This window comes from Vulpes vulpes, chromosome 15 (genome assembly GCF_048418805.1).
Source record: "Vulpes vulpes isolate BD-2025 chromosome 15, VulVul3, whole genome shotgun sequence".
NCBI classification, from domain to species: Eukaryota; Metazoa; Chordata; class Mammalia; order Carnivora; family Canidae; genus Vulpes; species Vulpes vulpes.
Window position 1 is genome coordinate 87395543 of NC_132794.1, and position 25520 is coordinate 87421062.

The following is a 25520-nucleotide window of genomic DNA, read 5'->3' on the forward strand; positions in this document are numbered from 1 at the left end:
TATGTATGCCTTAAAGAGGAATGCACAGGTTGTTAGTGACTGACTAACGAATGGCAAAATACTTAAACAAAACAGTGATGGCTCAGTAAGATTTTGGGCTTTGTTTTGGGGATTTGGGAGGGGTTTTGTTTATTTGGTCAAGTGGCAGGACTTCACCCAAGAAGGGCGTGATAGTCCTAGACACCTCCCCACTCTCTAAGGACTAATGCCCTACAAGGGAAATGCCATGCAAAGATGCATGCATCTGGGCAGCCCTGGTGGCGCAGCGGTTTAGCACCGCCTGCGGCCCGGGATGTGATCTTGGAGACCTGGGATCGAGTCCTGCATCAGGCTTCCTGCATGGAGGCTGCTTCTCCCTCTGCCTGTGTCTCTGCCCCCCCCCCCCCCCGCTCTCTCTCTGAATAAATAAATAAATAAATCTTTTAAAAAAAAATCCTTGCATTAAAAAAAAAAAAAGATGCATGCATCTGCTCCTGTTCTTGTCACCATCCACCTTCCCTGACTTTGAAAAACATTGGGAACTTAAAGGTGGGAGTGTGAAGCCTCTCTCCACCCATCTATAACCCACCTGCTTTGTGGGAGATGACCTGATGGCTAACTTTTAAAGATATGGGTAGTCTAACACAAACAGTCCCAATCTCTCCATCCATCCATTAATTCACTTACATGATAAATACTAAGTTCCTACTATGTTCTAGTTACTGTGCTAACTACTGGGACTGCAGATAGTAGAAAAACTGTTTTAATCAAAAGCAGTTTCTTTCAAGGCTCACCAGACACTTGAGGAAACAAATATGTAAACAAGGGCCATGATGTGAATGAAGTATAATAGAGGTATGTGGGGAACCATAAGAAGGCTCATTCTGCATAGGAACATCAGGGGAGGCTTCATAGAGGAGGTGATGACTAGACTGAATCCAAAAGGATGTGCAGGAATTTTCTAAGCAGATATCAGAAGGGAGGAGGGAGACAGATTTCCAGGCAAAGGCACAGATTGGGCAAAGACACAGTTCCAAATGGCACAGCTCACTGGGAATGCAGGGGTAGGGGGTGGAACACCAGCGAATATAGGAGAAGGTGGGACTTGAGGCTAGACAGGGCCAGAGCATGCTAAAAAATACGGCATTAAATGTGCAGGCTTTTATGCCAGGAAGCGACATCATCAGCAATTTCTGATCTAGAAAGTGCACTCTGGCAGCAACGTGGAGGAGGGAGGTAAGTGTGGGTCTACAAGCATGCACGTGGGCACTGGCAGATGGAGAGGGGGTGGATCCGAGAGCTGAAAGGGCAGCAGACTGGACAGAGTTTGGAGACACACTCTGTGGGAGCTCCCAGGGAGGCAGGGTTGGAGGAGAACGTCTGGTTTTGGTGCTTGGGGAAGTGAAAGAACTGTGCCATTATCCCAGGCTGGGAACTCACCAGAAGAAGACAGTTTGGGACAGAGAATGTCAGGTGGGATGAATTCAGGTTTGCACAGGCTGTGTTGGAGATACCTGTAGGGCATCTAGGTCGAGGTCACCAGTAGAGAGGAGCAAACAGAGGGCTGAGATAGAGGTGGAGGCTCGGAGTCCTCGCTGGCAGCTCAAGTTCTGGGGACAGCACACGGGATGAGCAGGTGGAATGGACCAGGACTGGGAGGAAGGGGTGATAAGCACTGCACCTCCAGTGCTGTTTGAGAGCAGGGGTGCTCAGGTGACATGGGCAAAGAACAGTTATGGATTCCCAGATCTGGAAGTGGAGAGGAGACCCCCAAGGTCAGCCTCCCCTCTGAAGAGGGGAGGTCAGTCTGTCAGTGGGTCAAGCATGGAAGCCATTTGATGACTTTATTATTTTGTTTAAACAGTTCCTCACTTTATTATGCGAATGTATAGATACTTACAAAACAATCGCATATTTGCAAATCTTTCTTCACACCAAAAAGGAACCCAAATGCTAAGCTCTATCAATTACAGATTTCTTTGCAAACACCATATCTTTAGTAAAAAGCATTTTTCCTCCTTTTTGCTCCCATTTTTATCACAACATACTTCCAGACTCCCCCAAAAATTCATCAGCCATCTCTGTTTACACATTTAAATGCATCCCGTTTTCTATCCTTTAATTTCTGGAACTTGTTTCCCTGGTTGTTCTCTTTTTCTCTCCTATTAACAAAGTCCCACAGAGTCTTGAAGTTATAGTTTCAATCTTGACAACTCTTTTCATCTTGGTGCAATTAGTTAACCGCCTCCAAACTCTTCAATCTTCAGGAATGGAAGGTCTTAGGTCTTGGATCTCCTCCTATTGATACCTTGATCCTCTCGGACAGGTGTCACAAAATGACTGAAACCCTGGAGCCTCCGATCAGGCACACCCAGGTTTGCCACACAGAGCAAGTCTCAATCCAATCCAAGCCCCAGTGTCTACATCTGCAAAATGGGGTAATCCTAACATATATCTCTGAGAGCTGTGGAAGGAATTAAGTGAGATCATACATTTGGTGTGTTGAACATAATACCTAGTACATAGTACACACCCAATACAGATTAGCATTTATTACTATAATCATTCTCCATAAATACCCCTCCCCCAACTATATAATAATTTTCAAGAAACAGCACATTATGCCAATTCAGTGGAATGGACCAGATTATCGCTACAGTGGGTCCTCCCAGGACTAACATTCTGCTATCTGACCTGGTCTACACCAGGGAAACATGCTGGTAAGTGGGACACCACTGGCTATTGCGGAGGATCTGTGTAACAAGTGTCAGTATATTAACTGTTACTGGGAGCACATGCAAGAGTGGTGAACAACAAAGGGAGAAATGGACAGATGCCTAGGACAGAATCAGCTTCTCTTGCCAGAAAACCAGAAAAGCCTCCTTGTTGCACTTTCTTGACAAATAGCACTGATGAGATTCACTTAAGTTTCAACATAAAAAAAAAAAAGAAAAAAAAGAAAAGCTTCTACCTTTTAATCATTTTTCTCCCACATTATCTTTTAGATATCAAAGAAATAAATGCCTGGGACAAACCCAGGCTTTCATTCCCAAGGCCCCTTTCTGCATGGGCAGACATACAAGCTAGCTTTGACCACATTTCCTGTTACTCCACGAGGCCCTGAACAGGTTCCTACCAGAGGCCCGAGTACCATTATAAACAAAGACAGACGTCAGGGCCCAGTAAACACTCCAAACTCATCTGTCTAATGCCCATCTCCAAATCTCCATATGCTCATTCTTCTGGATAAGAAAACTCACTCATTCTGTTGAGTTTTTACTCTGGGCCAAAAGTTGTAAAACTCTTTTGGCCAAGAGTTGTAAATCACTAAGGATGTTCTACTATTCTCCCCATTTTACAAACAAAGAAATTGAGTTACATGGAAGGGAAGTAATTCATCCAAGTTCACAAGTGACTTCTGGACACTGTCCCCACATAGTGTGGCATTAGAGCCATGCTCCCCACCATGCCGAGCTGCCCCCCACCGTTATTTTCATCCCCAATTCCTTCTTATCTCTTGGTCCCCAAAAGGCACTGTCCCCCACAATACGGCCAAGGCAATTAGTTATTAGGGAGCTGAATTTCAAGTAAACATACAAATTACTGGAAAAGCTGATGTTTACCAATGCACTTTATTGATGAAATAACTGCACTTGCTATTTAAAGTATCTGCACTTGGGCAGCCCGGGTGGCTCAGCAGTTTAGCACCACCTTCAGCCCAGGGTGTGATCCTGGAGACCCGGGATCGAGTCCTGCATCAGGCTCCCTGCATGGAGCCTGCTTCTCCCTCTGCCTGTGTCTGCCTCCCTCTCTCTCTCTGTGTCTCTCATGAATAAATAAATTAAAAATCTTTAAAAAATAAAAAAATAAGAAAATAAAGTATCTGCACTTGAAAAAAACATCTGATTAATGAAGAGTCCACACTGAAATGCATCAAAAGTAGGAATTACAGTTAGATCTGCACTCATTCTTAGATCGTTTTAGATACCCCCAAATCCTACTCTCACCCAATGGAATTCAGAGAGTGAGGAAAACATTTATCATCAGCATCAATGTTACCTTTGTGAGGCAGCTCTTGGAGGTACCCTGGGGGGCCTCTCAAGGGGAACAGCGGGTGTTCCTTCCACTTGTGGGGGTCCTGGGCTACGACTTCTGGTAACCTCAGGGACTTCATTATCCTATAGCAAAAAAAAAAAAAAAAAAAAAAAAGATGAGAAAGAAAAGGGAACGTGTTAAGTAATGAGCGTAATCAGACACCCTTATCCCAAAAGCCTCTCAGTCCTCCTCAGGCTTTGGCTAAAGGTTATTCAAAAATTGAGAATGAGCCCAGCAACACCAGGGCAGTTTTCTACTGAGCCTACCATCACTGAGGAGACAATGGTGCCCAAATTATCCTTAATGGTCCTTGTTACTCAGAGTGGCCCTCTGTGGGCCATCAGATTAGCATCACCAGAGAGCTTGGGAGAAATGCTGGATCTCAAGCTCCTCCTCAGGCCTACTAGATCAGAATCTGCATAGTAACAAGATCTTAGGTAATTCTTAAGCATATTAAGGTTTGAGAAGCTTGCTCCATGTAACCAGATAGAGTTGGAGAAATTTTATTTTTAAACCAAAGTCCCTCTTTGGGACAGCATAACCATGAGTGGTTCGCAGTCATGGAGTAATTAATATAAGCTGTTCCCTGGAGGAGTGGCCCACCCCAAGGACCCTATAGAGTCTCCTCCTGGTTTGGCAGGGACCTAAGTGACTCCTCCTGCTTGCCCCAGCCAGTGATCACAGGATCAAAAAAAACACCCTGACCCAAACTGTGCTCAGTCTTAAGGCAGCAGCTCACCCTCTCCTCAGAGGCCTTATGGCTCTCAGGGGACTATACATGTGGAGGCACAGAAAAGGCCAGTGTGCAGTGAAAGAAAGCAGATATGCACAGGGAAGAAAAGACAAAAGAGCTCATGGCCCTGGGAATACATGGAGCAGTGGCCTTGGCTCTGGCATTTCTCTCTGCTCCTGATCGAGGGCTCCAAATGTGATCTCAATCCTCTAGATTCCCTGAGAGTCATCCAGCTCCTTCTTACAGATGCTCTCTTTGGCTTAACCAGTCAGGGGATTAACCTCTCCCTCCTTGCCTCCCTTCCCTCATTTCCTTCCTTCCTTCCTTCCTTCCTTCCTTCCTTCCTTCCTACCTTCCTTCCCTCCTTCCTTCTACCCTCCCTTCCTTTTTATTGAGGTAAAACTCACATACATAATTCACCATTTTAAAGTGAAAAATTCAGTGGCACTTAGGACATTTGCAATATTGTGTAACCACCACCTCTATCTAGTCCCAAAACATTTTCATCACCCCAAAAGGAAACAGTGTTCTCCTCATTTCCCTCCTCCCAGCCTCTGGTAACCACCAAATCTGTATTCTGTCTCTTATTTTTTTTTTTTTTGAAGATTTCATTTATTGATTCATGAGAAACACCAAGAGAGAGACAGAGGCAGAAGGAGAGGCAGAAGCAGGCTCCCTGTGGGGATTTGATGTAGGACTTGATCCCAGGACCCCAGGATCATGACCTGAGTCAAAGGCAGATGCTCAACCACTGAGCCCCCCAGGTGCCCCTGTCTCTCTGATTCTATCTCTTCCTGATATTTCACATAAATGGAATCCTAAAATATGTGACCTCTCATGTCTGGCTTCTTTCACCTGGATTTCTATTTCTTGCAGTGGAATAACCACTAGGACAAGAAAAAATGGGGTTGGAGTCCCCACCTCTCACCTCATTGTCCCCCTCCATCCCGCTGCTCACACTGAGGAGGCTCCGGGTGCTGGATCGGTTACTTGTACTGCCTAAAGGGTACAAACAAAATTAGCTGGACTATGGATTCTCTCAGGCTAAAATAAAATGCAGAACTCTATCCCTTACTTATTACTACTGATAGAAACAATATATAAGCTGTGAATATGGGATCTTCAAAATGCTGCCATCTTATTAGTTTTACTTTTTTTTCAGCATAAAATGAAACGGTTCACCTTTTTATTACAATTTTTTTTTTTTTGCTTTATAGCTATTATTTACTGAGAGCTTATCACACATTACATGCTTTAAAAACATGACTGCACTTAATCCGTGTGAAAATCCTATCTGATATTAGTGCTCTGGTTTGACAGACAAGGAAGCAGAGATGCTCAATTTCTTGCTTGTTCAGTGGTATTTCTAAAATCTGCAAACATCTTGTTGAAATTTTTTACTTATTTAGAAATTATAGCAAGCATGTAATCACACACATATATATATACACCTTCCAATAAGAAGTCAGTTTGATACAGACAAAGCACAAACTCCAAACTCCAAAGCATAATTTATGCTCACGGTAGGAACCGTGATTGGATGAGTTTAGGTCTTTTGAACTGGGAATCTATCACCTTCCTATCTTGTTAGAACAGCCCTATCCAATAGAACTGTCTAGAAATGTCCTATAGTATACCAATATGGTAGCTAGAGCATACCAAGAACTGAGGAACTAAATTTAAATTTTATTTAGTTTGATTAACATATGGCTAGTGGCTACCATATGGGACAACACAGATTTAGAACAAGCTGAAATAGGTGATGATCCAGGAGCCACAAAAAAAACCAAAAAGTCCATCAACTAAAACAAAGTAAATTGACTTTAATTTACCACTATTGCCACTAGTAGTACTGCCAGATCTTAGGTTTACTGAATTGTCACTTAACACAGCTCATCATATTAGTTTATAAGTAAATATTCTTAGTTTCAATTTCATTACGGTATCAACTTTGGCCTAATTAATTTAGATGTGAGCTTAAATCGAGCAGGTTAAGATTATAATTTTGGCTTATTTTTGGGGAGTAGATTTTTAAATTTAAAAGAATATGTCAAAATACTTATGTAAGCCAGGGGATTCAGAGTTTGCTTATTAAGGAGCATGTGATCCTTTTCCTTTCCATTCAGTTATCCATACATAACAACTTCCACTTGGCCAGAATGTCCCCATCCCACCCTTATCTACAAGGCTAAAACCTCAGGTGCCAATGCTCAGGAATTTCCAGAATCCCCTAGTGGAAGTAACTCCTCCAGCCCATGGATCCCAGGCCTATGAAGTTAAGCCTCCTGTCATTTACCATTCTTCATCCTACTCCCTCCTAATGAACCAGCCTCCTTCCAAAGGTTATCCGCTGGGAGAGACCAAAAAGCTGCCCAGGCACTGGCCCCAGAACCTTGGAAATGCATACTCATTGGCTCCCATTGTGACTTCCCTGGGTGTTCCTGAATCTTTAGCCCCCAGTGTTTGTCTTTGAACCTTGGTTCCCTGGTTCATCTGCCCTGGCCCTCTCTCCTCTCCAGGACTTATTACCCACATCACCACTAGACTGCATGGCTGGTAGGAGGCTCTGACCCCCATCATCACTTTTGCCAGTGGGGAGGAGGGCAGTGCCTACCTCTTCCAGGCCTCTGTCACCAGGAAGAAAGATCAAGCATCTAATTCATGCTAGTTTTGTATTTTCTCTACTCCATTACAAGTCCCCCAAAGATGGGCTCCATTTCTTTTTCGTCTTTATGTCTCTAGTGTATAGTCTCACTCATAATGCACAGAGCAGTCCTCAAATATTTGGTGGATAAATGAATAAGGGAAAGAAGTGACCAAATATAATATGACCCTCAAGAAACATGGACTCGACAGTCTACAAAAAGGTTAAAAGTCTTTCTGAAATGAAATTTGTGTTCTGTTAAATATAACATTAATATTCTTAACTAAAATTTAAGTATAACCAGATTTAACCTGCAACTGTTTTTCTGTGGTTCCCAAGAGATGACAGCTGCACCATAATAAAAATAGTGTTGTTTTCAGAGTGATCCTGGTGGGTAAAGGACAGTTGGTAGATCAGAGCTAGGCCATCTTCACTCTATCTCCCAGCCCTGAGGACTTATATATATTTGGAAGGCAGTATATGCCAATGGTTACATGCACAGAAAGATCTGGATGTGAAACCCAGACTTTCGGCCTACTTGCCCAGCAACCAGGGACTAACCTCCCTAAATGTCCATTTCATGGTCTAGAACTCCCAGTATTGTTGCACAGAATGGATTAGGTCACATGGACACATGCTTGGCACAGGGCCTCGGCCTCCAAGAGGAAGTATCTGATTGATGGCAGCAGCTACCATCACTTCATCAATCTCAAGATCCATTAGTGACCCCCAGACCTTCACCTTCCAGTACCCATGCCTCTGAATAGCCCCTTCCTTCTTTCCTTCCAGGCTTAGCCACGTGGCTTGCTCTGATTAATACGACATTAGTGAGTATGATGCAAGACAAAGCATGATAGGCACTTGCACATTGGGGCCTATCCTCCTGGAATTTCCCTTTCTGGATTTTGTTACCATATAAGAAGTTCAGGCTACTGATTTAGAGGCCACATACAGAGAGGCCCCCAAAAATGAGAGACCATCTAGGATGTTCCCACCCATGATGAGCTTACAGCTGAGGACAATGCACAGGAATGACCCCCAGCTAACCCATGTGGAGGGCAGATGAAGCATCTCCACTGAGTCTTCCCCAAGTTTAGAATCCGGTATAAATAAATAGTTGTTTCAAGCCACTGTGTTTGGGGTGGTTTGTTATACAGCAATAGATAATTAAAACTGTAGAGAAGGGACTGGATTCAGGCAACAGCCACAGAGTAAAAACCATTGGTCTGTCATTTAATACCCTTCTCTAGACAGATGACCCAGCCACTCCTAAACAATAAACCACCGTATAAAGTAAGAAGCACAGTTTATGTTTTCCGTTCTGTTTTCACCTCCAAGTAAAACATACACATAAAATCATTTAAATTAACCTGAGCCTGAAACAAGTACTTTACATCTGTCTTGTTAAATTTCCCCTCCTCCCCACCCCAGAATGCCCTGCCCTCACCCTGAGAGGATCTATACCGCTTTCTTCCTCAACCACGCATCTGAGAGACGGGCCACCTGCCTCATGCTTTGTCAGCCACCTAGGATCACTGGGAAAATCTCTCCCATTTTCGAACTTGTCAGAATTCTCTAAATTGCCTCAAGGGTTTCGGCTACACATTACCACCCTCATTACATTAGAAATTTTCTCCTCTGCCCCATCTAGGCTTCCCTGTGGCCACATAATGGGCTTTGGGTCTGTTTCAACAGATAGTAGTAGTAGGAATGTTAACCTGAGAGAAGAGCTGTGTCAGCTTCCACCTTTGCTTCATTAGCTGTGTGACCTTGCACACAACTCTTTCCTTCTTAGGATTATAAATACCCCATCTATAAAGTTAGAAGGGAGACTAATGCAGGGGTTCTTGATCTAAGCCCACAGATGGGTAATACTGTGTGTATATGTATGGACACATATCCATGCAATTTTCTGGGAAGCATATCCAGAGCACAGATCAGATTCTCAAAAGGGGTTTGTGACGCAGAAAATATTAAGAACCCCCAGGGTTCAATGACCTTCCTGTCCAAATATCCATTTGGGGGTTCTGTGCCTGACATTTAATGAGCCACGAGTCCTCAAATTCAGTCCTGAGTCTCTTACTCTTCCATTGTTCTCCTAGCTGTTTTGATAACACAAAGCTGTTTCAAAAAAGGGAAACCCAATCTATGCTGTTGGTGAGGCCCATGTGTCTGAAGTCAGCTGACACCAACCTGGATACAGAAACAAAGCCCCTGCCTCCCGTGTGGCCATCAGCAGGTGTTGTCTGTTGCAGACTCTATCAAGCTTTCAAGCCAAAATGTCTTCCACATTTCCTAACTGGATCCTCAACTCATCCATAAAGTTGAAATTCTCAAATGTGAGTCCCTTGTTTTCTAATGTTTCTGACTTTGTGCCCTTTCCTTCCCCTTATCAGGTTGAGGAAGCAGAAAGGAGAGTGGTTGAGAGTCTGGGCCCTGGATCTGGGCTGCCTGAGTTCAAATGCTGACACCACTGCTTACTAGTTGTTTAACATAGGGCGAGGCACCAACACTCCAGTTTCCTCCTCCATACTGGGGATACTGCCTATCAGACAGACTTAGTGTCAGACTAAGACTGAGACTCTATAGAAAAGGCTTAGCATAGAGTAAAAATCAGAGACTCTATAGAAAAGGCTTAGCATAGAGTAAACGCTCAACAAATGTTAATTGGTATCATTACTAGGTTTTTCTGTCTACAGAAGGAATGGTGAAATCAATTATTATGCAATCCGGCTTCAGGGGATATTGACGTAAAGGATCTCTGGCCCTCTGAAGAAAGGCAAACTCAGGCTAAACGTCCCCCATTTCTTACACCCCCTTAAATACAGATCAGGCTCCAATGGAGGATCTGCTGGGCTCTCAGTACGAAATTGTTGGCAAAGCCCACAGGCGCCAGCTGGAATGCAGATGTAGAGGCACGCTCCTCCCCTGCTCACTTGCTGTGCTGGAGGTACTATCGCTTTTCCAGTCTCCTCGCCTCAACTCTGTCCTTGGGGGGAAGACGCTTTTCCTGGGGCCGCTTTCATAGACTCCAAACTCCACCTTCCCGGGCAGGTGCTGTGAGTGCCGAATTGGGACTGTGATCTCCAAATCTGGAATTAGAGGAAAGAGAGATAAACGTCAAGGAACCAGACTGCCCAGCTGCTCCATCTCCACCTGCCTCCCTGGGCTGAATCTGGAGGGTGCCTGGCAGGGAGGGGAGGGGAGGGGAGGGGAGGGGAGGGGAGGGGAGGGGAGAGGAGGGTGGGGAGAGGGTGGGGGTCCTGCCCAATTCACACTGAAACTCCACAGACTCCTGTGTGGCCATCGCTGTGTGAGAGAGGAGGGAGGTCGAGGCATGTGAGAAAGCCAGACAAATGCTTCCATTCCAGGCGGAGCCCACAATTAGGGAAAGGTCTGGGGCCACAGCTCTGCCACTCCACAGCTATGGGACATGAATTACTTCCCTTCCAGAGTGGTACTCAGGAGCACTGTTGATCTGAATAACTGCTCATCCTGTATACCAGGCAGAGTTCTGTGAGCTTCCCCACACCCATGAAATAAATACCATTATCATCATTCCCAAGAGAAACTTGTTACGGAGAAGTAGCACACAGCTGGTAGGTGGAAGAGCTGGGATTTGAACCCAGGCTCCAGAGGCCAGGCTCCTAACCACTATTTATACTACCTCTGCATCCCTCAACAAATGTGGTCTGGGGGCATGGTCTGCAACCAGCAGCAACAACCCAGAAACTAATGAAAGGAGGTCCATCAGCCCCATAAAATATTTTGAGACTTGCAAGGCTGCTCAGTGGCTTTGGACCTGGCAGACTTAGAAACAAATTATTTCTTTGTTTTGCACAGCATTAAACTGGTCTCTTTACTGACTTAGTCCTGCCCACTAGTTGGTCTTTCATCCTCCCCAGATCTCCACCCCTGGGTTCTCTGAGCAGAAAACAATTCTTGCTGATGAACAGAACAAAGTATCTGTGGGTGCCCATGCCCACTCTCTCCCAGAGGGAAGTGTGAACACCAGGTGGGCTCGTGTCACGGGGTTCCCTTGGTGCCCTGAACATGCCCAAGCCCTGGGGGCAGGGCCTTTGGGAGAGGTGCAAGCTCCGTGTACTTTTGGGTGACATGTTCTTATCTTAATGGTACTACTTCCTCCTCCGCCTCTCCTCTTCTGTGGGATGGGTATGGCCAGAAGTTCAGGGAGTCCAGGAGCAGAGGTAGCTCTGCTGGCCAAGCCAGAGGTGAAGGCAAATGGGTGAATAGCTATAGGAGAGAGGAAGTTTGAGAACAAGGTGGACAGAGCCTATGGGAAATACTCCACACAGAGGAGGTTACAGAGGTGGACTGTGGTTTACATGGACCTCACACGTACCTCACCCTGGAGGCAGGTTCCAAGAGCAGTGTTTGGTCCTAGGATTAAACCAGCTTTCTAGGTCTCTGTGTGACATGGATCTCTCTCACATTCTCACGCTCTCCTTGATTCAACCGAGCAGTGCAATCGCCACCTGAGCCTAGAACTACTTGGGCAGAGACCAGCCAGCCATACCTGCATGTGGGTACAGGCCCAGAGTATCTTAGAGCCCAAGCAGGTGGCTTCCTTTTCCCCCCCTCAGTTTTGACCTCATATATATATATATTTTTAACAACACTCTATTAAAGGGAGGTTCCTATCTGCTTAATTCACTTTAATGTGGCAATTTTCTACCCTCAACCAGTTCTACGAGGAAGGAAAGTAAAATACATAGGAAAAAAATTTGAGAGTCAGAAGTTCAAAAAAATCAAGTAGAGCCAGTCTAAATGTCTACAAAATCCTGATATTCCTGGAAGAAAGAAACAATGCCAGGAATGGTGATCAGCATTATATTCCATGGTACTTTTCCCAGAGCGTGTCCCCATGGGTCATCATACCTCCTCTGAACTTCACTTCTTCCCCAAGCAGTTGGTAAATCAGGTGTAACCATGGATGAGGAAACTGAGGCACAGAGTGGTTAAGGGGACTGTCCTGGACCGTAATGTGACTCTGATTGGATTGGAGGGATTGGAGCCCAGGCTGCCTGGGACCCAGCCTGCTCCTCCCTGTCCTGCCCCAGACGAGCCCCAGACATGCCCCAGACACACTCAGAACACAAATATGGACTGTCTTCCTTGGGGGTGTCTAACAAGTTACGGGCCATGACAGGCCCTCTGATGTCCTTCAGAACCATTAGTGTTCTGTACCAGCAGGACAAAATAATTCCCCAAGACTGAAGAAAGACTAGCAAGTTATTATGAACAGAATCTTACTTATTACTTATCCTTGGTGTTCTAACCCAAATTAAAGAAAAATAGTCATCAGTTTTCTTTTCTAACACAAATGAGCTTTCTAAATAAACAGAGTCAGCCCTTACGTTTAGAATGGGCTCTGTTCCTAGAAAAGGTCCTCTAAGCAGAAATGCCGTTTGTCAACCCTAATGTTCCTACAGATTAATGTTACCTTGTGTCAATGGTTTCTAAATGCTTTTCTTTTCTGTTTTTTGTTTGTTTGTTTGTTTGTTTTTTGTTTTTGTGGGGCTGAGGGGGAAGCAGAGTTCTTTCCTCTGGTAAAAACAGAAGTTCACTGTGGAAAATATATTTTTCTTCTTTTTTTTTTTTTTTAAGGAGCTGCAATGATCAAAGCAGAGTAGGTTGCCTTAAACTCTGACACAATCCTAATCTCTTCCCCTGCTCTCCCCTACCCCACGCCCAGTGCCTACTCTTTACTCCCCATAAGCACACAGAAGCACCACTGAAGCTTACTCAGTGTGAAACAGGCAATCACACATTAGTATGTCACTAAATATACAACTGAGTGAGGCCCAATGATAAATTGTATGTTATTGTATTTTACCACAATAAATAACAAAAATGAGGGGCGTCTGGGTGGCACAGTCAGTTAAGCATTCGACTCTTGGTTTCAGCTCAGGTCTGACCTTAGGGTTGTGAGATTGAGCCCTGTATCAGGCTTCGTGTTGACCACAGAGTCTGCTTGGGGCTCTTTCTACCTCTCCCTGTGCCTCTTGCCCCTGCATTCTCTCTCTCTAAAATAAATAAATAAATCTTTTTTTCTTTCTTTTTTTTTTTTTTTTTATGAAAATGAAAGGAAACTCTTGGGGCTGATGGGTGGATTGCCTGTTGTCCCCTTGTTTAGTGTCAAATTAGATATGGCTGGGGCAGCCCCGGTGGCTCAGCGGTTTAGCGCCACCTTCAGCCCAGGGCCTGATCCTGGGGACCTGGGATCGAGTCCCACATCGGGCTCCCTGCATGGAACCTGCTTCTCCCTCTGCCTATGTCTCTGCCTCTCTCTCTCTACCTCTCTGTATCTCTCATGAATAAATAAATAAAATCTCAAAAAAATTAGATATGGCTTAATCATCTAATAGTTATGACATTAATTAAGACCCCTAATGTAAAAAGTAAAAATACTTAACACCTCCCCCATAAAATTCCTAGTCAGAGGGTCTTCTTGAAGAGGAGAGGGGAAGGGAATCAAGGGCATTTAACCAATGTTCCTTTGAAAAAATGTAGACATGACCATTGTCATGTAGAGTACAGATACGGGTGAGCATCACTTATTCAGAGCCTGACTAGCTTTGGGTGAACTCTGTATATTGTTACAAAATCCAGCATTCTAGGGCTAGACCTGGGATGGAAAGTTCCAGCCCAGTGCCCGCACCCTGGGAAGCCTTGCCTGAGAGGACACCAGCTTCTGTACAGGTGGTTTTAGAGGGCTTCCATGTGCCAGGCACTGCGCAAGGCCCCAGGTATACCCTAACTTGTTCAGTCCTCATAGAAACCCTAATGACGTAGGTACTTTTATTTGTGCCCCTTTGCAAATGAGGACTGTGGTTGGGGGATTTATCTTGTCCACGGTTCCTCACTAGTTAGGAGTGAGCAGTGGCTAGGAACTTGACCCCAACCCCGATGGCCCCGGACCCATGCCTATTCCCCTTTACTCCTTGGCCTGTGTGTGTGTGCCTTGCTTCAACATCTGATTGGGTGGTAAAGGTGTGATGACACCCAGTGGGCTCAGTTCTGGAGTGCCAGCTGCCCAGAACTCATGATTCCAACATTATAACACTCTGGACCTCAAACACCTCACGCACCAACAAATCACAGCTTTTTCGAGGCTGCCTGTGTGTAAAAGCATGAAATGTTTCATTTAGTCAAGGCTTCCATCTTTGGGTTCATGTGTTCTAATTTTTAAAAGCACCTCATCCCTTTTCTCACCTAGAACCTATTGTCTAACCCTAAGATCACTACTTAGATCTTGAACCAGATTTTCTGCCTTCTCTTGTTTCTCCTCTCTTCAGCAAGGAGGGCAAACAAGTGTGAGCTTGAGTAGTGGAAGCATACATTTAAAAACTAGTAACTCAAGCAGACATCTTAGAATGACCTTTCTGACCTTATGCCATGGTTATAACCTCTGTACGCCTCTTTTCCCAAAAGGTCAAAATCATTGACATTCACCAGGCTAGTACCATCTGCAAAATACTGTGCTAGGCATTGTGGAGCAGACTCTAGCCGGGAAAATTCAGACCTACACAAATAAAAGATTAACTCAGGGATCCCTGGGTGGCGCAGCGGTTTGGCGCCTGCCTTTGGCCCAGGGCACGATCCTGGAGACCCGGGATCGAATCCCACATCAGGCTCCCGGTGCATGGAGCCTGCTTCTCCCTCTGCCTGTGTCTCTGCCTCTCTCTTTCTCTCTCTGTGACTATCATAAATAAATTTAAAAAAAAAAAAAAGATTAACTCATAAACTACCCAGTGGTGAAGATCATGTCTTATGGGTCTCTATCCCTGACAGAGAGTCTGATACTCAGTTAAGTGTTTATAGAATGAATGAATGGTGTTACCAAACATTTTATTCCAATAGAGATTTCTTGAGCCCAATCAATGTACTGTCCTACATGCTGGGGATTCAGCAGAACCCAGAACAGACAAGCTCTGCCCTCATGGAGCTTATGGCAGTGACAGTGAGGGAATGGGCCAGAAGATAATCGTGAGAACAGGCACATGAGATGCTTCCAGTCTGTGATATGTGAAAAGAGGGTGAGCAAAGGCACAGTGAGTGCTGGAGGGCTGCTCTGGAGAGAATGTAGAGAAGGCCTCTCTGAGGAGAACTTAGAGCCAAACTCTGAAAAAGAGCCAGTCAGTGAAGATGTGGGAAAAGTGGAGGGTGGACAAGTGCAAAGGCCCTGGGGAGGGCTGCTCTTGACTTGTTAGAGCAACAAAAAAGGAGTCCTTTGGAACTAGAGCATGGGGTTAAAGGGGAAAGTAGAAGTGGGCTCAGGGGTGAGATCACATAGGACTCTCAGGCCACAGTGGAGAGTGTGACTTTACTCTGGGTGGAACAAGAGCGCCTGGAGGGTTTTGAGCAAGGGACTAGCAGGATCTGATTTTTTATTTTTAAATTTTTTTTTAAGATTTATTTATTTATTTATTTATTTATTCATTCATTCATTCATTCATTCATTCATTCATAGAGACACAGAGAGAGAAAGAGAGAGAGGCAGAGACACAGGCAGAGGGAGAAGCAGGCTCCATGCAGGGAGTCTGACTTGGGACTCGATCCCGGGTCTCCAGGATCACACCCCAGGCTACAGGTGGTGCTAAACCGCTGCACCACAGGGGCTGCCCCTGATTTTTTAAAGGTCATTGGCTAGAGTTTGGAGGATTTTTTTAATTTTTATTTTTATTTTTATTTATGATAGTCACACACAGAGAGAGAGAAAGAGAGAGAGAGAGAGAGAGAGGCAGAGACATAGGCAGAGGGAGAAGCAGGCTCCATGCACCGGGAGCCCAACGTGGGATTCGATCCCGGGTCTCCAGGATCGCGCCCTGGGCCAAAGGCAGGTGCCAAACTGCTGTGCCACCCAGGGATCCCCAGTTTGGAGGATTAACTGTAGAAAAGTGAGAGTGAATACAGGGAAATGACTGAAGAGGCTCTTCATTCATCCAGGAAGAGATGATGGCAGCTTACCTGCAGCTGTGGCATGAAGAGAGTCAGAAACGATCATATTTAAAATGCATTTTGGAGGCAGAACCTCTGGGAATTGGGAATTTCTGATGGTTTGAATACAGGATTGAAATGATAGCAATCAGAGGTAGCAAAAGAGAAGTGCCAGATGAAGGGAAGGGAGAGTAGGTCTTATAAATGCTCAAGTGGGGAAAGGGTACAGTGGCCTAGAGTGACCCAGGATGGCCTCACCAAGCAGGGGCTACAAAGCTGGGTTTTGCAGCCCAGGAGTTTTCATATAGGTGAGAAAGAAAAGGTATGAGCAAGGGGCCTGTGGCAGGAATATGTCATTTTCAAAGACTGGGGTGTCTTTGCCTGCCTGGCCAGGGTCATGAGAAGTCAAGTTATTGATAGCAGCTGGAGATAGACTGTGGAAGTTATACACATTCTTAGTCCTTTATTTAATAGGGCTCCACTCAAGCTCTGAGAGCTTCTGAAAGCCTTTTATTGCCAGCTCTACTTGGTATAGACTAGCCAAAATAAATCACAGAGACTCACCATTCCAGAGGCTCTCAGTAAGAATATGCAATATAGGCAAATGCCCATCACTGCTCAGGGGTAGTGGTGTCGAGAAGCCTGGTCTTCAGTGTACACAATCAGAATGCATGGCCCTGCTACTGGACCCCTACTACACATGGCAAGGGCCCTGCTACACCTGAGGCCTGCCTTCTGAGGCACTGTATGATGTGGACAGCAATGATGCAATTCCCTGCTTCAATCAGAAACAGATACTATGTGAATGAGGGTTTTTTTTCCTTTCTCTCTTCAAAAAACATGTCTTCCTAAATGCCAAGGGAAGGGTCAGGTACCTGGGGGAAAAGTTTTGTCATTCTCTGTGCGTGAGAGGATGGGGGGAATGCAGAAATCAATCCATTTATTCATTTGTTGGCATGTCTTATGTGGCAGGTACTGGAGACACAGAATAAACAAGACAAGGGCACCTGGGTGGCTCAGTTGGTTAAGCATCTGACTCTTGGTTTCAGCTCAGGTCATGATCTCTTAGTTGTAAGATCAAGCTCCCCACCGGGCTCTGCATTAAGCATGGAGCCTGCTTAGAATTGTCTCTCCCTCTCCCTCTTGGGCCCCCCACCTCCTGCATATGCTGTCTCTCTCTCTCTCAAAAAAAAAAAAAAAAAAAAAAAGACAAGACAAAGCCATTGCCCAAAAGAACATCATAGTACCGTGGGGTACTCAGATCTGTAAACAGGGTGACAGGCACCAGGCAAGCACTCTGCCCACTCAGGCCACTGCAGAAAGAAGAGTTAGGGACAACAAATCATGGCAGTCCCCCACAATGCAGCACCCCCAAGAAGCTACATACCTGCCTGCTTTCCTGATTTTTGCTTCTCTCTCTGTCTTCGGGTAATGCTGTCTCTTAGCCGTTTAAGATTTTCCTGGAAAAAAACTTAGTTAATTTTAAAAGTATATACCAGAAATATACCCTCTGGGCAATAGAGTTTCTTCCTGATTTTATGCTGTTTGCAAGATACATGTCATTGTAATAACATCTCCAACACGCAAATGAGGCTGAATGCATTCACAATCAGTCCCCAGAGACATTCAAGTACTCTTTGAAGTTGTACCTGAAGAGAAGACACCCTTTCTACAACAAAGAGTCTCCCCTCCTCTCTGGCTCCTAGCTCCACGCTCTTCCCAGCCTTGGCACCACCACCCTCCTCCTTGTAGACTCCTTTAGCCAAGCCAGTCCCTTCCATGCTCACACACTCCATGGACAGATCTGCATCTGAGACTGTGTTTTCATACCATTCTTCCAACCGTGAAAGGCAACGATTCCTCTCCATGAGTCTGTTCCAGGTCTGGGTCCAGATCCAACTTCCATCTTAAACCTCTCCAGCCTGCTCCAGTCCTTAGTGACTACACCTGCCATCTGGCATGAGCTATGTGGCCTTGCCCAGTGCATCTGTGCAGCTGTGTGGCTTTGGGTGTATGTGTCTTGTCTCTTCAGAGAGACTGTGCACTCTCAAGAGGCAACACAGCAGGCCTTCTACTTTTCTGAAACCGTGCAGTTGGGCCTATTACAGTCATTCAACAAATGTTGAAATTTGTTGCTATTTTAGTCAGTAACAACTACCTCAAAGTATTTGAACATCCTAGAGAGAATGTCCCAGGGACTAAGGTCTAGACAACCAGAAGGGTCCCATGAGAGAGCCATGGGAGGCCAGACTGGGAGGGGTGTCTGAGCCGTGACTAGAGCTGAGGCTGAGCTGGGTCCAGGACGAAGCAGGGAAACACTGGAAGGCGTGGGCCAGGCATAGCTTTCAAGTCTGACAGTGTGGAGGCGACAGGAGCTGGCAGCAAAGAGATCTACCTAGACACTTTGTGGGAGGCCAGATGAGAGGCACAGAAGTTGGCATTGGGGCAATGGAAAGGAAGGAGCAGATGCAAGAGGAAGAGTGTCACAGACCAGGACCAGGCAAGACAGGCAGCTGACTGGATACAGGGGTGTGAAGGAGAAGAGCCCAAGCGAGGTAAAGTCTGAACCTTGGTGTCCAGAAGATAACAGTGTATAGAAATAGGGAGCCGGGAAAGGGAAGTAGCCTCTAGATATGGATTGTTGCTGAACTAGCTGGGGGTCGTGGGCACCTTAGCAGGACACACCTAGCTGGTGGCTGCAAAGGTGGAATGGGAAAGGGAACATGGACTCAAGAGTCACCTGCACCCTTGGGTGCCTGGGTGGCTCAGTCTGTTAAGCATCTGCCTTTGGTTCAGGGTCCTGGGATTGAGCCCCATGTGGGGCTCCCTATTCAGTGGGGAGTCTGCTTCTCCCTCTACCTCTACCTGCCACTCCCCCTGCTTGTTCTCTCTCTCTCTCTGTGTCAAATAAATAAATAAAATCTTAAAAAAAAAAAAGTCACCTGCCCAGAGGACCTGAAGGGAGCCTGGGTGGTGCCCATTCACAGGAGGGGAGGTAAAAGAGGCAGGGAAGTGGACAGAGGCATGGAGCAAAGGGAAGATAGGGCAGCCCAGGGAACGGTCTTCACACCCACCGGTCTCTGGGTGGGGGATGCTCTAGAAATGCCAAGAGGCTCTCTGGGCACATAGTAGCATCAGCTCTCCTAGGCTGGGATTCTCTACCCTGTCAAATATGAACCCCATTTGTCTGCCATACCCAAGAGTTCTGGACAGGAGAAGCCTCTTGGATACAGACAGAGACGGACAGCTGACATTTGTTATGCATTTACCAGGTGCCAGGCATGCCAAGTCCTTTACAGGTTGACACTGTCCAGTGTTCTCCCTTCACACTTGAGATGGGACACAGACAGACAGGGAGGCCCAGGTCATCCAGCCCCAAGTGACAGAAGAAGGATGTAACCCGGGCTGCCTGCCCCGGAGCCCTGGCTCTCTTCACTACCATGCTACGTGGGCGTGTGACCTGGCCAGGAGAAACAAAACTGTTGTTTGCCCAGAACCAGGCTGTCCCAGCAGGACTGCAGCTTCCCTGCATCTCCTGAATGAGGAGGATCCTACAGAGTGCCATCCCACCCATCAGAGGATCCCCAGGAGGGAGGAGGCGGGCTGGCAGAGTGGGGGACCATTTTAGAAAGCACTAAGAAGGCAGAAAGGGTCGTGAAGGGAGCACAGGCTCTGGCGTGAGAAAGGGCTCATCTGAATCCTGACTCTGACTCTCTACCTCTCTCCAAGCCTCATTATTCTGTAAAATGGGAACAAGGGTACTTGTCTTGCATGCCTGCTGTGAGCAGCAGAAGAGATCAGGACCATTCAACACAGGGCATTGTCAGTAGACTGTGGGCCCAGCTGGACAAATGGTGCCTGATGACTCACTTCCCCACTTGTCACACCTATTCCCACTCTAGGGAGACAAGATTCCCATCTCAGTGGTAGGTAAGTGCTGCTCCCGCTGCCTCTACCCTCAACAGCAGGTATGCCAGGTCCTCTGAGAGCAGAGGTTAGAATACATACCTTCTAGGAAATACCATGGGGAAGTAGAGAGAAAAAAGCAACCATTCTGGTCCTGCCTTTCTTTCCACTTACTAGATAAGTGGTCTTAGACACATCTCCTAATACCCTAGGCAAAACTTCTTTCTAATATAAAGAAGTTGAACCAGGAATACACTTCCTAAGGTCAAGTTTGAGTTCTTTGGGTTGCTTTAAATTATACATGGACTACACGTATGGAGTTATAGATTCTTACAAAAATAACAGGGGTCTTGAGTGCTCAGGTGGTTCAGTCAGTTAAGTGTCTGCCTTCAGCTCAGGTCGTGGTCCCATGGTCCTGGGATGGAGCCTCATGTCAGGCTCCTGCTCAGTGGAGCCTGCTTCTCCCTCTGCCTTTGTCCCTCCCCCAGGTCATGCTCTCTCTCTCTCTCTCTCTCAAATAAATAAAAAACTTTAAAACAAAACAAAGGATGCCTGGGTGACTCAGTGTTTGACTGTCTGTCTTTGGCTCAAGGCGTGATCCCAGGGTCCTGGGATCGAGTCCTGCATTAGGCTCCCCACAGGGAGCCTGCTTCTCCCTCTGCCCATGTCTCTACCTCTCTTTGTGTGTCTCTCATGAATAAATAAATAAAATCTTAAAACAATACAAAACAAGAGTCTCCTCTAGGAGTACCATCTGCCCATGCCAGTCTTCTGAGTGGCCACCCTTGGGATGGCCATGAGGCGGCCTCTCCTGACCTTTGCCTCTGTGTCTGTATTCATGCCTATAGAAATGCAGTTTGTGTGAGAGTTATGCTCTAACTTGGGTGGTTTTATGTCTGTGACTTGTTCTGCTGTCTTAATCATATTTCTTGGGAACAGTCCAAGTCCTGTGAGTTCAAAGGTGTGATAGTTCTGTGGGAGTGTTGGCACTAGGATTAGAGAGAATGGCTCTGAAAAGAAAAAAGCTGGGAAGCAAAAGTATAGGGCCACATGCGGAGGGAAGTGGCAGTGGAAAAATCAGGGTTGACAGTTGAGTCTTTGTTCCTGATCTCTAGCCTCACAACAGCCAGCATAGCCATCCTGCTCTCAGCCAGGGTCTGTATGGTTGGTTACAGACTACAGGTGACAGACACACACATTGGCTCACAATGACACTCAAAACCCAGTCACAGGCTGGCCATATGCACTCAGCTACAGCAGCACACAAGCTAGCACGGACCCAGCCCTCCACTCTGGCCAGTGCAGAAATGGACATGAAACAAACCATACAGAGCTGGTTACCTGCTGGAAGCGAAAGGACTCAGACCGCTTCTTCTGGTTGAGCTGCCACTCTTTGAAGTGGAGCACAGCCTCGTCTACGTTGACGATGCCCAACTTCACCTGCTCCTGGAGGGTAATCAGCTGCCGCTGGCCAGGAGTTTTCATTCCAGCGAAAGGGTCATATATACTCGACTGGGGCCTGTCCCTCCAAGGTCTGACGAGAGGCTCTGGAAAGGACAGCAAAACTCAGTGTGACAGCACCCCAACTGGGGAGGGCAGGCAGACAAGTGGGGTTAATGAGGCTGGTCATGGATTCAAGAGAACATGCCTCAAAAGAACAATTACATGCAGAACTGAGAATGGGGACGTATGACATCAAATCAGAGAGGGAAGCAGCGAATCATTTCAAAGCCTGTTACATTAAAGTAGACAAGGCCGCAACATTTTAGGAGGCATGAACGGCATCCACTGAACAAGTTAACAGAATCCCCCAAACCTGAATTATTGAGAAGCCATGAGACTAGCATTTCTCAACTTAGACACTATTGACACCTTGGACTGGAGAGTTCTCTGTTGTTGGAGGGCTATCTTGTATACTGTAGGATGTGTCGCCTCATCCCTGGCCTCTACCCACTAGATGCCAACAGCATCCCCTACCTCAGCTGCAACATCCAAAAACATCCCAGACGTTGCCAAGTATCCTCTGGGAGGCAATGAAGGGAGAGGAGAAATCACCTCCAACTAAGAACTACTGCTTTAGATTAAGATCTACTCCCAGGAAAGAATATACAGGAAATTCTAGGTAGGATGCTTTTCCCAACATACTCCAGCCCTCACTATCCTCCCTGCCTCCGAGCAGCATGGGCACAATGACTATGGACCCATGGACATGAAATGCTTGAGAAGACTGGGATGTCAATGGAACCATGATCTATCTCCAACGTCACCAGGTATAAATTAGGTGCTATGTCCCAGGTAGCTCTCTTTGGGTTGTTCCTCTGCCAACCTTTCCTCCACACTACAAATTCATGGTTCTCTGCTTTGGAGATTCTAAGGAAATATGAAAGCAACCCCTCTTTCTCCAGGCTGTGACTCCACTAGGTTCTGTGAAGAATGAGCTACTTGCAGATGTGATGGGGCCACCAGGGCTTATTAGGACAACTCAACATTTTATTGCTCATTTCATTTAGGACTATCTTTAACTCTAAATTTCTCTAGCAGGACCCCATCTGGACATTGTGATTCAGGGGGAGAGCAAGAAGGAAAAAGAGAGATGACTTCAAAGAAGTTCATCTGTCATTCTTCCCAACCACTCACTCATCTGTCTATACACACCCACAAACCTTTCTCCCAGGTTTGCCCTCCTCAAGGCTGTCTTTAATTGTGCTGGAAGATGGGGTGTGGGGAGAAAACAAAATGCATTAAGCCAATCAATTCCACTCTTACAACCTAAGTCCTTCAAAAAGCTTAGATGGTGTCATTTCTCCTTTTCAAAAGAATCAACAGAATAATACTGAATGCCTCTGTTTAATACAAGGAAGTTGACCAAGAAAAAAGGAGTACTTATCGTCTCATACTTCCTCAAAAAGTCTTTTGAGAAGGAAAAAAAAAGAAGAAAAATGCAAGCAAAATATCTCTTAAATAAAAGCTAAATGAAAGTGTAGTTTAGCTGGTACAGATAGGGTAGGTAAATAGCAAGATAGGGCTGTATCCTTAGGTAAAGCCTTGGTGCCAGGCTGCCCACTTTCATCCTGTTGGCACCAATCTCACTATTTACACTGTGCTTTTGTGTGTTCTCACAGACACATTCTAGTGTGTTCACATTCTCAGTATAATTAATTTGTACACTATTCTAGGGCACCCCAATCTCTTCTCCTCCGCCTTTACCATCATTACAGCACCACCTATGGTATCCCCTGGATCTCTCTGTATTTCAACGCTAAAGGGTTGTTACACCGGAAAATCACTGAAGCAGGGGCGCCTGGATGGCTCAGTTGGTTAAGCGTCTGCCTTTGGCTCAGGTCATGATCCTGAAGTCTCAGGGTTGAGTCCCACAGCTGGCTCCCTGTTCTGTAGGGAGTCTGCTTCTCCCCCTGCCCAACCCCTGATTCATGCATGCACTGTCTCTGTCTCTCAAATAAATAAATAAAATATTTAAAAAGATAGAAAGAAAATCATGAAAATCACTGAAGCATGAACACTTCTACCACCCAGAAGTTCAGGTCAAACAAAAGAAAGCTGAGGATGTGTGGCTTACCTTTTTTCCTGATGCTCTCTGAGGAAACATAAAAATTCCCAGGCCGCTCTTGACTTTTTTCTGCAAAAACTATGAGATAAAGAATATTATAGGTAAAAGCCAAATCAGATTTCTTTCTAAAGGGCTTTATAATGTTTTATATATTTACTGAAAAAATTGCCAAAATTGTATATAAAAATGGAAATGATGGATCACATTTTGGACCACCATATTCAGGTCTGTAAATCAAAACTCCAGTAGGAGGCAACTAAGGTGCCAAAGCTAGAGGGATCATGGAAGAAAAACAGCCCAAACAGACTAGGTCTCAAAGCCAGAAAGCCAAAGCCAGCCAGAGGACATGATGAATCATTAAAGAAAAGAGTAATGTGAACGAGGATGCGAGCTGGACCCTGGAATACCCAAAACTGGCTATGGAACACCCCGAAGCTTGAGAATAAAAGGAAGTGCCACTTAACATGTCAACAAGACAAAACACGGAGCAGTGGAGCAGATAGAATGAGTGCACGGCTCTATAGGGACTTAGATGAAGTCAGTCAGTGAGCAACAGACCCACAAAAGCTAAAAAGAAAAATGGAGACATGACCAATGCTCCCTTGGTGGTAGGAAAGCATAGTGATTAAGGCTCCCTGGATTCATATCCTGGCTTTGCCACTTAGGCACCATGTGATCTTGGATAAGAGGCTTGGCCTGTCTTTGTCTCCATTTTCTAATCTATAGAATGGTGATGATAACAGCACCTTCCTCAATGGTTGTTGTGATGATTACATGAGTTAATATGTGGAAAGTGTTTGGAATAGTATCTGGCACAAACAAGCTCTCAATGTTAGCCAAACCTTGAGATGGATGCCAATAGCACAGTAGTACTTTGGCATGCTAGTTAACATGAGCAATACCTGCGTGGTGCTCTACAGTTTATAAATGTATCCTCCCATCTGATCCTCACAATCAGGCTCTGACCGAGTATATTAGGTAGGATTATGATAGATGCATAAATGTCTACATGTATCACTATTGTACCCATTTTACAGATGAGGAAAGGAAAGCTAAAGAGTACGAAATGACTGACCTCATGTCCCAGGCTGTACGGCTGGGAAATACAAAGGCTGGGGCACAAACCCAGGGGTTCTGGCCTCCAACCACTGCCTCTCTTTCCTTTGCTTCCCTAGCTGCCTAGTCAAGTCCTTCAGGGAGCATTAAGAATCACCTGTGCCCCTGTCCCAGCTCCCACAATGAGCCATGCCAGTAACACTCTCTCCTCCCCTCATACCGTTTAGGAATTATCAATACATATTCACATGCTTCTTCTTTTGGGTTCACTTAGAAGCAGACCTGAGGACAAGGATCCAGGTGCAAAGAGTCGATGTGGGGAGTGATGGAGGTGAGACAGGGAAGTGGATAAAACAATACAGGGTGGGTATCCAGTAAGTTACCAGGGTGGGCAAGCTAGGGAACTCTGGAAAGCAATGTAGAACAAACACCTCAGAGTTCTCCCAGCAGAAGGGCAAGGATGCTGGGGTACTCAGCCACCAATCTATCAGTCACTAGATTCCAGGGCTCAGGGGTGTTAATCCCCTCAACTCTTCCAGCCTGACTTGCTAAGGCAGATGGGGCTCCAGCTACCAGAG

General features: G+C 45.8%; 1 protein-coding gene across 4 annotated transcripts in view; it reads right to left on the bottom strand.

The window, feature by feature from the left end:
* PIK3AP1 (phosphoinositide-3-kinase adaptor protein 1) overlaps window positions 1–25520 on the bottom strand; it is a 116109-nt gene that overhangs the window by 4845 nt on the left and 85744 nt on the right. For all 4 annotated transcript variants that reach the window (XM_072739654.1, XM_072739653.1, XM_072739656.1 and 1 more), the window contains 6 exons: window positions 23896–23964; window positions 21660–21865; window positions 17800–17872; window positions 10388–10543; window positions 5736–5806; window positions 4039–4157 (listed from right to left, as the gene is read on the bottom strand). In XM_072739654.1, the coding sequence (XP_072595755.1) occupies window positions 4039–4157; window positions 5736–5806; window positions 10388–10543; window positions 17800–17872; window positions 21660–21865; window positions 23896–23964 (694 nt within the window). The remainder of the gene's footprint in view (window positions 1–4038; window positions 4158–5735; window positions 5807–10387; window positions 10544–17799; window positions 17873–21659; window positions 21866–23895; window positions 23965–25520) is intronic.